Genomic DNA, 17,594 nt, shown 5'->3' with positions numbered 1-17,594 from the left:
TCAAATTCCAATGTTTGTTTGTTTCCCTGATATGCTACTGTACAGAACCAAACTGCCTCTGCGACAGTGCATATATAAAGATATCTTTTATGAATAAAGTATATTTTTGAAATAAAAAAACTAACACACACACAAAATCACCCACAAACACTAAACCACACACGTATGGAATAGAACCATTAAAGGAAGATCGTGCAGTCTTACATCATCTTTCACAACCTCAGGACATCATAAAGTACAAGACCAACAAAGCACTTTTTAAATTATAGTCGCTGGTTTATGGAGGGCCAGGTGGAAGTCAATTTGCAAGGACAAGATACCACAAACAGATCATTGCACTTAGGAATAATCATTGACCACGACACCAGGCAGAATGCTTCTCAGCAAATTCTTGCTGTCAGATACAAGGCTCCTCACTCCCCTCGCCGAGAGGGCAGACAGGGTTTTTGGTTTAACCTCCCAGACAGACAACACTGCAGAAACAGCAAGGAGAGCAGCACAGGGCTTGGGTCTCTGCAGTGTGAATCAAACACAAAGACATTTTATCTCAGAGTGTTACCACCATCTCAGGTCAGAGCTTTCAGGGAGATGCCAAAGCTGTGGGTGGTCTTTGTGTGCCCATTTCTCACAGCTCACTGCCCACCCCACCATGACAGCAGATGTGTTGGAGCTGGTGCTGCCCCCACTGGAGTCACGGTGCTTCCCTCTGCACCTTGGAGGGGGCAAGAGAAAGATTATTCTGATCACAGCAAATGCCAGTGCTCACCCATTGAGACTTTCCATCGCAGCAGGGCTGACAGACAGGAATATCACACCAAGGTTGCCTCATACTCCCAATGGAGATATATTGTGATTCTCTCCCTCTCTCGCCCCCCCACACTTCCCCCGCAGTACCACTGCCAAAAAAGACCCTCTTTACTACTATCCTTAGGGGAGAACAAAACTAAAACAAAACTAGTCCTGTTCTAGTGCGACTGACTGCTACAGTGATCCAAAACCATGGTTTAACTTTAGTGACTTTAAACCAATCTATGACTCCTACATTGAAACAGCACAGTGAGTAACTAGTTACGTTCACAGTTCTGTCACCTCACCTGAGTTTCAGTGAGGGGTGGAGGAGTTGCTGTGGTTCTTTGACAAAGTTGGGCTCACGGCATACTGCAACTCTGAAACAGCTTTCTCAACGCTGTCCTTCGAAATGATCTACTTGAGATCAATTGCATTGTAAGTACACACCACCTGTACAGTACTTTTTCTATTAAATTGTTTCATTCTAAACTTCATATCTTCCACTACTTGTAGGTTTAATGACTGGATTAAGATTAAACAACTGTTCGCAACTTGCTGTCACCTGGAATGCGTGAAGGGCCATGGAATGAAGTTCAGTAGAAGCTATCTAAAGGGAACTGGAGATGTACTTGCAACGTAATGGTGAAAGGATGTTCAGGATTGCAACTAATAGTTCTTCAGTAGAGCTGGAACAAGCACAATGGGCCAAATGGTCTTCTGTGCTCAAATGGTTCAGCGTTACCCAAAATCTACACTCACTAGACTGAGAATAGGTGAGAGAGATGTCCAACTGCAACACATCCTCTCGACTCCTGTGGGGCGATACTGGGTAGAGAAAATAGGGAAATTAAACAAATGCAAACCCCAGCTCCTTCCAATATGCTAAAGCAGGAACCCAAAATCCCATGACAATTTCCTTCCACAATAGAATTCAAAAACTATTTCAATGGCTGTTGCCAGGGAACATCTCAAGAGCTCTCCACTGAAAAGATGGGGGTTTTTCTGAATACAGACAGCAGAGTTTATTTCAGCTCTTAGTAAGGTGCTTGGTACATTATGACATTTCAAGTTCTCATCCAAGTACTTTTTAAAAGGTTGTGAGGTTACCTGCCTCAACTACCCTTCCAGGCAGTGTATTCCAAACCCCACAACCCTCTAGGTGAACATAATATTTCCTCAAAACCTCCTTGCTCTTATGGGTATAATCGTTGGTTGCAATAAGCTTCTGACACTGAACCACACCTTTTTTCAGGGGGGTGTCAAAAGCCACTGGAAAGATGTTGAGAATACAAGGTGTACAGCTGGATGAACACAGCAGACTGAGCAGCATCAGAGGAGCAAGAAAGCTGACGTTTCAGGTCTGGACCCTTCATTTCTGAAGAAGGGTCCAGACCTGAAACATCAGCTTTCTTGCTCCTCTGATGCTGCTCGGTCTGCTGTGTTCATCCAGCTCGATACCTCGTTATCTCAGATTCTCCAGCATTGGCAGTTCCTACTATCTCTGGAAAGATGTTGATCTCCCTCTCCGACCCTTGATGGTACTGGCCATCTGACCTCTGCTTTCACATTGCATGCAGCTAAAAAGTGATTTGGTGGAAACCAAGAGGGAACTGTAACATTAAAAAGAAAAACAAACTGTGCACACGTTTTTAGAAGTACTTCTGACACGATTCATTCACAAGTGTGGAAGAAAAACAACCTCTTTGCCTTCTACATGCTCAGTCTCTCTCTCTCTCTCTCACTAAACCCAACTGCAATTTTTCCACAAATCCTGCTTGTTCTACCACAGGGATTACCACAGGCACTGATGCTATTTTAGTGAAATGCCTGAACAGCTTCTCTCACTTAAGGAGCTGTTGAAAGAAAGCAGGGGCTGGAAAATGTTGGATAATGCACTACATGTGGCCCACAAAGGTTAGTTCAGACAAGTAACAAAGATTCATTTAAGGGGAAGCTGGATAATGGCAAGGGGGAGAAAGGATCTGCTGGGATGGATGAAGAAGTCATGCAGGAGGAGTGTGGTCAGTGTACAGCAGAATCCCCAGCACAAACCAGATGGACCCAATGGCCTGGAAATTCAAAGAATGCATTTACCATTTGAACACCCTGCTTCTCCCCAAGGCCATGAGTTTTCAATGTGCGCTCTGCAGTTCACCGTGGGGCTGAGCTCTTAAGATAGAAAAATGTCATGCATTTTGGTTTGGAGTCTCAGTCAAAAAAAAACCAAGTACTTGCGCCAAAGAGGTCTCTTGTCTAACTGAGTTCCCAGACAAATATGCTCACACAGAGCACGCTTGGCTGTTACTGAGTTAAGAATTCATCTCATGATTCCCCCACAGACGTGACTTCGTAAATGATTTCTGGCTTGTCATCTTTACTCTTCTTCGCTCTTTCCTGTAACCAGCTCCGTCTGAACAGTTAACCCCTAGTAATGCATGCCAGCTCACTCTCATACATCCAAACTGCTCCTCCTCTTCCCCAAACAACACCACATGCACTCCAATTTCATCCTTCTTTTCAAATCCGTCCCCAGCCTCTGCCCTGTTAGGGCCCACTTCCAGCCCCACACCCCTCCCCAGGATCTTGCACTGCTCTAATTCTTGCTCATTTGACTTCCTTCATGGCTGTGCCTTCAGTTGCCTGGGCCCTAAACTCTGGAATCCTTTGCCTAAAAATCCGTCTCTTCCTTTAAACTGCTGCTTACTTTGATCAATGAACTAGTTATCTGACCTGTTTTTTTTCTCCCCCTCACATGGTTCAGTGTCAAATTTTGCCCAGTTGCACTCCTGTTAAAGGCCTTGTCAAAAGCGCTAGGGAAACACAAATTGTTGTTGTGGATGCAATTGCTAGTTCTGATCAGGCAAAAGGTTTTTTTTAATTGATTCCTGTTGGGCATCTGTAACCTGGTTTGTATTTGAATAATCTGACATGTATCATGTAAAGAAAAGGCATTTCAAACCAGAAAATGAAGTTGCTAAGTGGGGCGAGGATCAGCCCTTCGTCTACGGTGGCATTGAGAGAATGTTGGCTGGTTTTCCAGGACTATTAAAAGCTATTGTGATTGCTGCCAACTTCTCTCTCTGGCAGTGCAGTGGAACACTGCAGTGCAGTAACTCAGCCTTCTCTCTCCAAACAGGCTCCAACTGCCAGCACATGGTGCACCTCCTCCCCACAACTGTCAAAAACATTACTTTAACCTCCAGCAGTGGGGCACACCCAGATAACTTCCCACACCCCAATCCTCCCCAACACACACTTTGTTTTAAACAAGGTTCTTTTTCAGACAGACAAAAAAAAACCTCATTGAACATTATAGAGTGCAGAAAGAGAGGGGGTTGGCTAGAGAGAGAGAGAGAGAGGCAAAAAGACAGTGGGGGTTAGAGAGAGAGGGGATCGAGTGGGGGGGGGCGTCGAGAGAGGGACTCAGATGGAGGGAGAGAGAGGCGGGTCGAGAGACCGGGGGTCAAGAGAGAGGGAGCGAGGGCTAGAGAGACAGGGGTTGAGAGAGAAAAGAGAGAGGGGCGTAGAGGAGGCGGGGTCAACAGAGAGAGAGTGTGAGAGAGTGTGTGTGTGAGAGAGAGAGAGAGAGAGAGAGAAAGAGGGTTAGAGAGAGAGAGGGAGAGACAGAGAGAGATAGAGCGAGTGAGAGACAGAGAGCGAGAGAGAGAGAGAGAGAGAGAAAGGAAGAGGAAGAGAGAGAGAGAGAGAGAGAGAGAGCGAGAGAGAGAGAGAGAAAGAAAGAGAGAGAGAGAGAAAGAGAGAGAGAGAGAGAAAGAGGGTTAGTGAGAGAGAAAGAGGGTTAGAGAGACAGAGAGGGCGAGAGAAGGGGGGAGAGAGAGAGTGTGAGAGAGAGAGAGATAGAAAGAGGGCGAGAGAGAGAGAGAGGGGGGAGAGGGGGGGGGAGGGAGGAGAAGAGAGAGAGATAGAGAAAGGTAAGGGGGTGCAGAAGAGAGGGGAGGACAGAGTACAGAGACACTGAGGGAGAGGTTAGAGAGAGACAGTGAGAGAGACTCTGCTGGCTTTCTAGAATCGGAACAAAGCTAGTCCCAGACCCTCAACCGTCTCCCTGTAAGGCCTGTTTTCTGTCCAATTAATAACCCAATTCCCTTTTGAAGACCTCAGTTGAATCTGCCACTAGAGTACTCTCAAGAGTTGCACCCCAGAACATCACAGTACATTGCGTAATCAATGATATTTTGAAGTATAAGATTCTTGTAATTTAAGAAATGTATCAGCCAAATTGTACACAGGTTGATTCCGTAAATACCTATGACAGGATCATCTGCTTTTGAGAAACTGGCAGAGGTATTGGTTGGGCAGGAGGACTGTGGGGTGGGTCCACAACTCCCCTATTCTTCCCTGAATGGGGCCATGAGATAGTTAAGACCCATCCAAGAACACAGAGGAGGCCTGTTCTGTCTTCACCAGGATGATGGCAGCTCCAGCAGTGCAGCACTCCCCAACTATTTCATTGGGCTGTCAGTCTAGGTTATGACCTTGGGTGGGACCGAAACCCACAGCCTTTTGACGGGAGTCAAAGCATCATACACCAAGTCACAACTGACATGGAGGCCAGTCTGTTCCTAGTGCAGATCTGATACACAGGCCGGAATGCATTACACAGCCTGCCAAGGTGGTGTGTCTACACGGTCTACTGCTCATTCCCGATGCCTTCAAGAAGGGGTAGTGAACCACCTTCTCCTTGAACCACCGCAGTCACACGGCATGATGGTTGTGAGTTTGCTCGCTGAGCTGCAAGGTTCGTTTTCAGACGTTTTGTCACCATTCTAGGTAACATCATCAGTGAGCCTCCAATGAAGCGCTGGTGTTATGTCCCGCTTTCTATTTATCTGGTCAGGTTTCCTTGGCTTGGTGATGTCATTTCCTGTTCTTTTTCTCAGAGGATGGTAGATTGGCTCCAAATCAATGTGTTTGTTGATGGAGTTCCGGTTGGAATGCTATGCTTCTAAGAATTCTCGTGCGTGTCTGTGTTTGGCTTGTCCTAGGATGGACGTGTTGTCCCGATCAAAGTGGTGTCCTTCCTCATCTGTATGTAAGGATACGAGTGATAGTGGGTCATGTCGTTTTGTGGCTAGTTGATGTTCATGTATCCTGGTGGCTAGCTTTCTGCCAGTTTGTCCAATGTAGTGTTTGTCACAGTTCTTGCAAGGTATTTTGTAGATGACGTTCGTTTTGCTTGTTGTCTGTAGAGGGTCTTTTAAGTTCATTAGCTGCTGTTTTAGTGTGTTGGTGGGTTTGTGGGCTACCCTGAAGCCAAGAGGTCCGAGTAGTCTGGCAGTCATTGATGTAGGGGAAGAGTGGTTATGGTTCCTGGGCCTGTTTCGTCTGTTTGTTTGGGTTTGTTGCTGAGGAATCAGCGGACTGTGTTCATTAGGTACCTGTTCTTTTTGAATATGCTATATAGGTGATTTTCTTCTGCTCTGCGTAGTTCCTCTGTGCTGCAGTGTGTGGTGGCTCGTTGGAATAATGTTCTAATGCAGCTTCGTTTGTGGGTGTTAGGATAGTTGCTCCTGTAGTTCAGTATTTGGTCCGTATGTGTTGTTTTCCTACAGACACTGGTTTGAAGTGTTCCACCCCCCCCTGCCCCCACCACGATGCTGTTCCCTTCAGAAGTGGACTTAGGCCATTCAGCCCAATGAGTCTTTTCTCCTATTCAATGAGATCACGGCTGATCTCATAATCCTCAACTCCACTTTCCTCATTAATCCTTCATTTCCTTACTGATTAAAAATCTATCAGCCTTGAATATACTTCATGACCCAGCAGTAACAGCCCTTTGTGGTAAAACAAATTTAAGACTCACGACCCTCAGAGAAGAAATTCCTCCTTGTCTGTCTCAAACATGTGAATCCTTATTTTGGGATTATACCCTCTGGTCCTAAACTCTCTCACAAAACGAAACAACCTTTCTGCATCTACCCTCTCAAATCATTTCAGACTACATTCCTGCAGGTTTTATTATGCTGCTTCTTTACACTCTCACCAGTGGTCACCTGGGACGTCCCTGTGACCTCTCACCTTCCATCAATGACAGAAACAGAAACAGCTTCTTTATTATGTGATTGGATGATTTAACACCATCAGCCCAACAGCATTTATTCCACAAGCCTACTAGTTTTAAAATAAGCAATACAAGTGCACAAAGAATTATTTCTCAAAGACACAAGTTTTACTTTCCTTTCACGGCCTCTATTTTTGTGGTGCCTTGTAAAATTGTTCCTTAATCCCTAGTGACTCCAGGTTGGGGGTGGCAATCGCGCTCTCTCTCTCTCTCTCTCTCTCTCACACACACACATTACACGACCGGGAGGTGAGGTCAGTGATTTTCTCCTGGGGTTTCTGGACAGAGCAGTTAACGATGGCAGAGAGGCCTGAGAGATAAATTAGCGCATGGTGATGTTACATTGAGACGGAAGGGGTGTGGACAGGTTTCCAAGCCCTGCAATTGCAGTCATATTATTACGTCCTTTTCCTATACCATGCTGACATGTTGGCAAGAGGCAGCCCCTTCCTGCCTATCCACGCTAGACTACATGAAGGACACAGTCAGTCCACAGTGTGGCTTTTAATTCAAGTTGGATTCTGCAGTCATGCTCATCATGAGTAGCTACGGTGAGATGTTGCCTCCATGGCTGTGACTGTTCAGCAAAGGATTGACAATTAGCAACAGTTCATCTGCGTGAACACACTCCCTCAATAAACACACTGAAAAAGAGAAAAATCCCCTTCCTTCATCACATTGCAAATCTTTCGATGTTGATGAATCCCCTTCTCCTCTAATCACAAATGCTTCACTGTTTTATGGTTTTCATCAAAGGAGTCTACAACATAGAATCAGTGCCTTCGGTCCGAGTTGTCCATGCCAAGCAAGTTTCCCAAACTAAACTAGTGCCACTTATCTGAGTTTGACCCATATTTTCTCCAAAGCTTTCCAATTCAAGTGCCTGTTCAAATGTTTTAACTGTACTTGCTCAAATGTTTTAACTGTGCCTGCAATCACCACTTCCTCTGACAGTTCATTCCATGTATGACTACTGTGAAAAAGTTGCTTCTCAGGTCCCTTTTAAATCTTTCTCCTATCACCTTAAAAATATGCCCTCTAGTTTTGAACCTCCTACCCTAGAGAAAAGACCTTTGCTATTTACCTTATCTATGCTGCTCATGATTTTATAAACTTCAATAGACCCCTCAACTCCTCCTATGCTTCACTGAAAAAAAAAGTCCAAGCCTATCCACCCTTTCCCGATAATCCAAACCCTCCTGTGCTGGCAACATCCTTGTAAAGCTTTTATGAATCTCTCCAATTTTTTTTGGGGGGGGGGGGGGAGCAGGGGGTGGTGACCAGACCTGTACGCAGTACTTCACAAAAGTGGCTTCACCAACATCCTGTACAACTGCTGTTATGTGACATCCCAACTCCCACATGCACTAGTATGAGCTCAGTGAAGGGATGAATTCCTCTTCTCCCTGAACACCTAACCCCGCTGTGTCCCTGTAAACTTGAAGTGCATGACCCATTCCCTTTTGAAAGTTTTTCACGAACCTGCTATGACGAACCAGACTGACCCTGTGTTTGAGATTATCATAACTCAGTGGGTAAACCTGGCTCTACATCGCCTCCTGGGTCTTTTGTTGTGCCTTCAATTTCCTGGGACCTACACACCCTGCCCAAACCACCTCTCCTCCACTGTTTTTTCTCCCCCCCCTACTTTATTAGGTCCACACAAAAAGAAAAATCAGCACTTGTCCTTATACATCTTTATAGGCTTGATGTCAAGTTTTGCTTGAAACAAACAGTAAAATAGCCCAAGGTGCTATAAAAATACAAGTTGTTTTTGTTATTACACAGAGCAATTTCAAGCTCTGGAGTGTCGCAGCTTGGTTACCCACACCAGGCCACGGCTGACAGGTACTGCAGGGGACAGGGTGCATCATCACTCAACAAAAATCAAACTTTGGTGCGGTCCTTTTGAAAGGCCTGTCAGATTATAATTTGGATTCATTGATTTAATTGATCAAATAGTATAAAAGGAAATAGTTTAATCCAGTGCCTCTTTAAAGGATTGGCACCCATTTCTCTAGTTTAATGCGTTTTACTGAAAGTAGGATAAAGGGACTGCCAAGATACAATTCATAGTAGGCACAAGCGACGCTGCACTTTAACTGAACAGAAATGGGTTGAGACTGGGCATTACCACCAGCAGCCGAGACATTCTCACTAAAACAACATTTCACATAGTCATGACCGCTTTAATACAATAGTTCATAAAGAACAAGTGTGCCTTCTGAATTCTGACTATTGTTAGTCATGAGGTTTATCCAAATATATCAATTGAAAAAAAGACAGACCATTACATGGAGAAAGTATTCTATTTTCTCATATCCAGGCAGCAGGGTGACTCAGTGGTTAGCCTCACAGCACCAGGGACCTGTATTCAACGTGCAACTGCCCAAGGCTTGAATTCTCCCATTGTCTACATTCTTTTCCTCTGGGTGCTCCGGTTTCCTCCAACAGTTCAAAGACATGCAGGTTAAGTGGATCAAACATGCTAAATTTCCCCTCTGTGTCCAGGGCTGTGCAGGCCAAGCTAGGTGGATTAGCCACGGGACATGCAGGGTTACAGGGGTAAGGCAAGGGCATGAGTCTGGGTGGTATGCTGTTTGGAGGGTTAGTGCGGACTCAAATGGGCCAAATGGCCCACCCCAACACTGTAGGGATTCTCTGATCCTTCAAGTGTTTAAAACTTGAAATTATGGGGCAAATTCACCAGTTTATAATTGTACAAAGTGTACAATTATTTCCTAATAATCTCCAAGACACAAATCGGAGGTTTCCTCAGCACAGTCTGAATGTAACCAATGGAGGTCAATCTATTTTAAACATCCTATCACAACAACAAAGCCAATCCACTCAATGAATCTGTTTGAACTCAGCGTCCAATCACAGTGGATCTGTACCTATCCACAAGATGATCTTGGCATCCACCTCAGTAGTCCCCTCATTTACCTCTAAGTGTTCTCTTCCTTGGAGGCAACCTGCCTTCATTTACATGACATTGGGCATGCCAGGTAGAGATGGGCAGTCTCTTGTTACCTCTGGACCAGACTATTACATTGCTATTCTGACAATCCTCCCACCTTAAAATCTAGAATACTCATTCAAACATCTTCTGCTCACTTTTGTTTGGATAGAGGTGTTACTGGTAATGCCAGCATTTGGTATCCATCCCTAACTGCCCTAGAACTGAGTGACTTACATTCAGTCATGCAACACAGAAGCCGACCCTTTAGTCCAGTTGGTCCATGCCAAACATAAATCCCAAATTAAGCTAGTCCTACTTTCCCTAGCCCATATCCCTCCAAATCTTTCCTATTCATGTACTGGTGTCTTAACATTGCAACTGTGCCCACATCTACCACTTGCTCAGAAAGTTCATTCCACACACATTTGCCCCTCATGCCTTTTTTGTTTAAAAAAAATCTCTGCCCTCTCACCTTAAAATATGCCTCCTAGTCTTGAAATCCACAATCCTAGGGAAAAGACACTTACCATTAAACCAATCTATACCCCTCACGATTCTATAAACCTCTCAGATTCTCTCACAACCTCCTTAGCCCCAGGGATGAAGATTCCAGCCTCTCTTTATAATTCAAACCTTCCACAGCCAGCAACATCCTGTTGCTAAGGTCATTTAGCATAGATACAAAGAAGAAAGGAGCAGACATAGGCTATTTGACCCATTGAGCCTGCTCTGCCATTCGTTATGATCGGGCTCAGTACCTGTTCTCCTCCTATCATATTTCCTGATCCTTTAGCCACAAGACTTCTGCCTCCTCCTTGAAAACACCATATTTTGGTCTTAACCTCAATCACTTTATGGTAGTGAATTCCACAGGCTTACTACTCTAAGAAATTTCTCTTCATCTCAGTCCTAAAAATGTATATTTTTCATCCTTAAATTATGATCCCTGGTTTTGTACTCCCCCACCATTGGGATCATCCTTCCTGCATTTAACCCATCGAGGTTGACATGGGTCTAGAGTCAAATGTAGGGCAGTTAAAGAAAACTGGTGAACCAGACAGGATTCTGCAGCAATCGATGAGAGCAAGGGTGATACAGAAACAAGGTTTCCAGATTTGAACCTGCCCTAATGCATAGCCTGGTGTTCTGGATCACTCATCCAGTGACATTACCACCATTTCCTTAACTTACACCAAACCTCATTCAGTGATCACTTGATGTCCTTACTGGGAGTCAACTGACCCAGCATTGCTGTTCAAACTTCTACACTTGTCTCTCCAACTCAAGATCCTCCATCTAAGATGAAGCTTCCTATAAATATACCCCCTTGCCCATCCACAATGTTAACCACCCCCATCACTGGTGATTGTGTTTTCAGCTTGCTAGGCCCGAAGCTTTAGTATTCTGGAATAGATGCCACAACTTCTTTCATTCCTCTCACCTTTAAGGCACTTTGTCAAATCTCTTTATCCAGGCTTCAGATCACCCCAACTAATATCTCTGTGCCACTTGGTGCTGAATTTTGCGTGATAATTCTCCCAGAAAACATCTTGGGGTGCTCTGCTACCTCAAAGGCACAACCTAAAAGCAGAGTCTTGTTGGTGCTGCAAGAATTTTTTTCCTCGACTGCACAGCTTTCTAAAGCGTGCAAGACAATGCCTGGAAGGGCATGTAGGATTTGCCAGTGTACTCAGCTCAAGTGGAGCGTGAAAACTGGCAGGGTCCAACAACTCCCTGCGAGCACGAATCATCTATTTTAAATAGACACGTTTAATGGGTCAATAGACTGGATTGACCAGGACTCCCCCCAGCTTCCAGTAGATTCTCAAACAAACTGGACTACAAAGATAGCCAACGAAGCAATAGCTAAGCAAAAAAAAAAATCAGTAGCCAAATCACAAGTTCACAGCTAAACAAATGAAAGTAAATTTAAAGTAGGAGTTAACACATTTTTGATCAATGGTGTAAGAGGTTCTAGGTATAGTGTGGGTAAAACGATAGAACAGGTTTGATGGCTGAATTGCCTATTCCAGCTCCTATTTTCCTAATCTGAACAGGACCAGGGCACATGTTTAACAGGAACAGTCAGATCAGAGTGTCACCCAGCTAGTACACAGCATGTGGCTGTTTAATGCTGAGACACACAGGCCAGAGGGTCATTTTCACTGATGAGTTTAAACAGCTTCACTGTACAAGGGCAAGGTGTCAGTGATGGCTAAGGAGATTGATCAAGGGAAATGGCTTTTACTGGATTGCTCTACAGAAAGCCAGCACAGACTCACCGGGCCAAGTGGTCACAACACCAATGTGATGATAAAAATCGGTTCAGGGTTAGGGCACCACGCCGACTACAACAAGAATCAAAATCTGCAATATCAGCAGACTGATGTACAAATCATCATACACACAAATTAGATAAATAAGCCCCTGTTGCACTGCACACCGTGTCACCAAGTACAATCTTCCACAGACTCAGACTAAAAGGGACAAATAACTGCACCAGCCTGTGCAGAGTTAACCCTATGGTGGCTGAATGTTTTGCTGAAGGCCTTTAGGGAAAGATGTGACATGTCAGAAGCAGCTGCTGCTGAGGCACAGCGGGGAAAGATCACTGTCTAAGGTCTTTCTGCCAAAGTTAAATGGGAGCCCATTCAATTATCTGCCAATGCCTCAAATATATGTAAATATAATTTTATTAAGTAAGAAATGCCTTTGGTTTATTTGCCTGAGAGTCAAATTCCAATGTTTGTTTCTTCATACACTACTGTATAAAACCAAATTGCTTTAGTGACCACGTATGCATATACAAAGTAATTTAATGAATAAAGTACATTTTCAAAATCAAAAGTCAGAAGTAGTTCAGTTAGTAGCAGTGGTACCTCAGAGCCAGAAAGTTGCAGGTTCAAGCTCCACTCCACTGGTGCACAGACAGGCTCACACTCTTGCCAGCAGTACTGAGGGAGTTTTTACACAATTTCAGCATGGCTGCCTATCCATAGGCATAATACATACAAACAGGAGGGGGAAGGGGGTGGGATTCACTGAACTACAACATGAGATTTGCATACAGCTGCAAAAGCATAACTACTTTGTTTTTGGTCTGAGTTGCATATAGTGGAGTTTAGGCTCCATCAGTAGTTGCATTTACAGCAGATTTTAATCCTGGCTCTCCACTTCGCTCTGGGCACACGCTGTAAGTCAAAGAAGTGTCCTTTCTTTTCAGTCACAAGGCCTTTCACAATCATCCTCTTTAAAAATGCACTAGCGCCCTTTGTAGGCAGGGCAGCAATGTTTCTTTTGAAAGCTCTCTCCAATGTTGTGTTCAGGCAACGATGCTCCAACGCTGAACAGAAGGGTTGCTGAGTACAAGATTAAGAGAAGGAAAAACAAATAATGATTCAAACTCATGCTCCTTAAAAAGGTCTGACCTTTCCTTCTCCTCCCCACCTCAAACCTTCTCCTGGGGAAGTTTACAGATGGTCCCTGATAACAAAGACCATTAGCGTATGCCCGAGGGACAGTAAGGGTGTGTCTCTGCAAACATGTGTTCTCCTTCCAGATGGGAATCTGAGTCCTGAAGCTACCTACTTCTCCCCTTCATCACCCATGGTTGTGTTCTGATCTAAATGTAGCAAAAGGGAAGGCAGGGATGAGCCTGCAAGACACTGCATGACAGGTGAACATGTCTTGAAGGCAAAGAATTTGGGAGGTTTGAGTTGAGCTTATGCACCAGACTGGACTTGCTGCATGTGTTCCTACTATATACTCTCCAAAAGGAGAAAGTTTACAATAGCAGTTAGGGCTGCTTGTATAAACAGAGGCTGCATTATCCTCACATGAGAGTTTGACAGCAAACCTAGTCTGCGCTGTCTGTGTCTCTCCCAATCCCACAGTACTTTTTCCATTTTTTGTTTGCCCTGAATCCAAGTCAAATCAGAAGTACATGTTCTGGGGGTCCGACATCCCATTTTAATTTTGCACAGGATTGTCTGAACAGAGAAGATTTTACTCCTTCTGTAGCCCAAAAACCCCCAAAAGGTCAAATATTTCCATTAGTCATTCCTCCACCATCACCTCCAAATTACTTTTTCTAAAAAAAAGGTGCACAATGAATGGAGACGTGGACAGTGTTTTTGAATAGTGTATTCTTAAATACACACTGGCTCAAGGACAGAGACCGGAGACCAAACTATATCCAGAGAGGAAGACAAATGCTGTGTGCAATGCTGAAAACATTTTATGTTCCAACAAGACCGCTACATCTGTAAAGGACCTCAATGCAGTAAAAGCTACTTGAGATTCTTTAGAAGAGCTCTCAATAAAGAGAAGTCACAGATTTTAAGACAGACCTCAGGGACAACTTCAGGCACTGAGACACGTAAAAGGGTCATCAACCTGAGGACAAATTTATAAAGGAACTGGCAAAAGTGCCAGATAGGACATAGATGTCATGCAATTTCTGACCTTGTCCACCCCAGCCCAACACTGGCACCTCTACTTCAGGGCATGTGCACACATACATGCACACAATGGAAACCGACCCTTGGGCCCAACTTGTCCATGCTGACTGGGGTTCCCAAACTAAACTAGTCCCACTTGCCTGCGTCTAGCCCGTAGCCTCTATTCATGTAACTATCCAAATTTTTTTACTGAATGTTGTAACTGTACCTGCATCTACCACATCCTCTGGCGGTTCATTCCACACGTGAACAATTCAGTGTCTGAAGTTGTCCCTCAGGTCAGTTTTAAATCTTTCTCCTCTCACCTTAAGAACAAGCCCGCTAGTTATGAGCTTCACTAGCCTTGGGAAAGACTTTTCCCATTCACCTTATCTACACACCTCATGATTTTGTAAACCTCTAATCACTTCAACCGCCAAGGCTCCAGTGGAAAAACATCCCTCCTATCCAGCCTCTCCTTATAACTCAAGCCCTCTAGTTTGGAACTTCTTTACCCTCAGGAAGGGGGAACTACAGGCATGTATTTACAATATTACCAGAGTTTCTCAAACACTTAACCTCCTCCATTTGAATGAAGGCAAACACCTTCAAGTTCAGAATGTTGTTTCTTTTTCTGACATCTAGTTAGACAAATGCATGGAAACTAGGTGCAGAAGTAGGCAGTTCAGCCCTTTGGGCCTGCTCCATTATTCAACATGATAGTGTTTGAGGCTGAATTTCAACACTATTCTCAATTTCTCCCTGTACCCTTTGATACCTTCGCAACCTAAATATTTCTAATATCCAAAAAAAGCAGAAATTACTCAGTGACCAGGCTCCACAGCTTCTGGCGTAGAGACTGCCACAGATTTACCACAGTGAAGAAACCTTTCCTCACCTCAGTCCTATATGATCTACTCAATATCCTGAGACCATGAACCCTGGTCTAGATCCTACAACCAACATTTAGATTGTCCAGACCTACTAGAGTTTTATATACTTCAATCAATTACCCTCTCTTTGAACATTGGTTCAGCTGGGGCTGTATTGACTAATCTCTCCTGATAGGACAGTCCTTCCATTCTAGGAATGAGCTGAAGGGAGCTTTGCTGCACTCCTTATGCAGTAAATGTTGTCTTCTTACCTAAGAAGGGATAAGCCTGCACACAATAATGAAGGCTCGGTCCTAACAAGGCTCTTCACAACTACAATAAGATATCCCTCTGAACTCAAAACCTCTTGCAATTGAGGACAACATTCAAATGGCCTTCTAATTGCTTCCACCGACTAGTACACAAGGACATCCAGATCCCTTTGTGCATTCACAATACATCACCATTTCAATAACACTCTGCATTTCTATTTTCACAAAGTCCATAAATTCCTATTTATTCTCATCTGCTCCTGCATGCTTTTTTCTTTTTGATTTTGCAGTTTTCCTTTCCTTTGGAGGTGTGTGCATTTACAAACAGAAGACAAGCAGTAACACTCAAAAAGGGGAAAGTCTTACCAGATAATAACTGATCTTTTCTAGTAATAGTCTGCCTTGAGCTCCGATCCTCTTTGGTAAACTGGTCTGAGTGCCCCAAATCCAAGGTACTAACTTTTGGTCAGCCTGTAGCACTTGCAACTGAGGCTAGAAGTTGGCTCAGATCCTACTTGAGGCTTGATCACAAAAATCAGGGCTGAGGAGTAAACACGGTAACGTACAACTAATGCTCTATTGGAAGTTCCATCTTTCAGACGGAGCGATGAAATCAGGACCCCATATGCCCCTCTACTAAAAATAAGCCGCCCTTTAACAGTATTCCAAAGTAGTGCAGGCGTCCAGGTCAATATTTATCCCTCAAATCAACATCACACTGATTATCCACAAGTAAGGAACAGGAATAGGCCACTGAGCACTTCAAGCCTGCTCCACTATCCAACAAGATGACTAATCCGATTTAACCTCAGCTCTACATTCCTACATATTCCTGGTAATCTTTTAGCTCCTTGGTAATTCTCCCACAAGAGGAAACAGCCTTTCCACACTCACCCATAGAGTCAGAGATGAACATCACGGAATCAGGCCCTTCAGTCCAACGCATCCATGCCAACTATATATCCCAGATAAATCTATTCCCATTTGCCAGCTTTTAGCCCATTTCCCTGTAAACCCTTCATATTTGTATGGTCTTTCAAATGTTGTAATCAAACTAGCCTCTGCTAGTTCCTCTGGCAGCACATTCCATGCATGCACCACCCTCTGGGTGAAAAAGTTGCCCACTGGGTCCTTTTTAAAAATCTTTTCCCCTCTTAATTTGAACCCATGCCTTCCAGTTTTTGACTCCCCACCCCAAGGATAAGACCTTGTCTACTTACTCCATCCATGACCCTCAAATTAATAAACTTCTGTAAGCCATCCATCAGCCTTTGATGCATCCAGAGAAAAATTGCCCCAGCCTATTCTGCCTCTCCCTATTGATTAAACCCTGCAAACCCTCAGGATCTTTTGTTTCAACTAGCTCACCTGTTTCTGCAAAACTCCAGAGGATACAGGCTTTGCCTGTGTAGCCTCTCCTTATGAGGTAATCTACTCATTTCAGATAGTAGTCTGGTAAAGAAGCCTTATCTAGCATATTAAGACTACATAATAGAGGCAACATAGCACAATGGGCCTAATGACCTCTTTTTGCACTGTAGTAATTTTTATTCCATATAATCTCTCAACTGCTTCCAGTGCATTAATAGCCTTCTCTAGATAGTGAGCAGTACTGTAAACAGTATTCCAGATGGGGTCTCACCAATGCCTGTATAACTGAAGCATAACCTCCCTACTCTTTCATTCAATTCCCCTCGCAATAAACCATAACATTCTATTAGCTTTTCAGAGTGCTTACTAATCTGCCCATCACACTGGGAGCGTGTTGTGCATAAATTGGCTTTCCTATTTCTCTCAACACTGACTAAAGTTCAAAAGCTAAGCAAACAAAATTGTAAAGTGCTTGGGGCATATAGATCAAAGAGTAATCTGGTTTCTTACTCTTCTGGACAGTCATATCAGAATCAAAACATTAACTCTTTGTCCAGTGATGCTGCCAGACCTGCCCAGTTTCTCCAGCATTTGGCTTTTACTCTTCATTCCTATCGACAGTCACCTAGAGGCTTGCAGAGTTTGGCCTCAGGTATCCCCCAGTGTCCAGAATCTGATCTAGTTTCAGTTTAGCAACTTGCCATGCTGAAAACATACCTTTGTGTTACTGGGTGTGGTGCCAGAATCAGAGGTTAGGAACAAAGAATTGTAATAAGGGATCAGCAAACAGGAGGTAAGTGAAGGAAG

The 17,594-nt window shown here is 44.0% G+C and overlaps 1 protein-coding gene across 3 annotated transcripts in view; it reads right to left on the bottom strand.

Annotated features, from left to right (window-relative positions):
• ypel2a (yippee-like 2a) overlaps positions 1–17,594 on the bottom strand; it is a 52,490-nt gene that overhangs the window by 13,029 nt on the left and 21,867 nt on the right. The window contains exon 3 of one of the 3 annotated variants that reach the window (XM_048556816.1): positions 12,511–13,192. The exons of the other annotated variants lie outside the window; for them this stretch is intronic. Coding sequence (XP_048412773.1) covers positions 12,965–13,192 — 228 coding nt within the window. The 3' untranslated portion in view covers positions 12,511–12,964. Of the gene's footprint in view, positions 1–12,510; positions 13,193–17,594 lie in introns of those variants that run through there. 3 annotated transcript variants of the gene reach the window in all.

Source organism: Stegostoma tigrinum, chromosome 27 (genome assembly GCF_030684315.1).
Source record: "Stegostoma tigrinum isolate sSteTig4 chromosome 27, sSteTig4.hap1, whole genome shotgun sequence".
Taxonomy (NCBI): Eukaryota; Metazoa; Chordata; class Chondrichthyes; order Orectolobiformes; family Stegostomatidae; genus Stegostoma; species Stegostoma tigrinum.
This window is presented reverse-complemented; position numbering and strand designations above follow the sequence as displayed.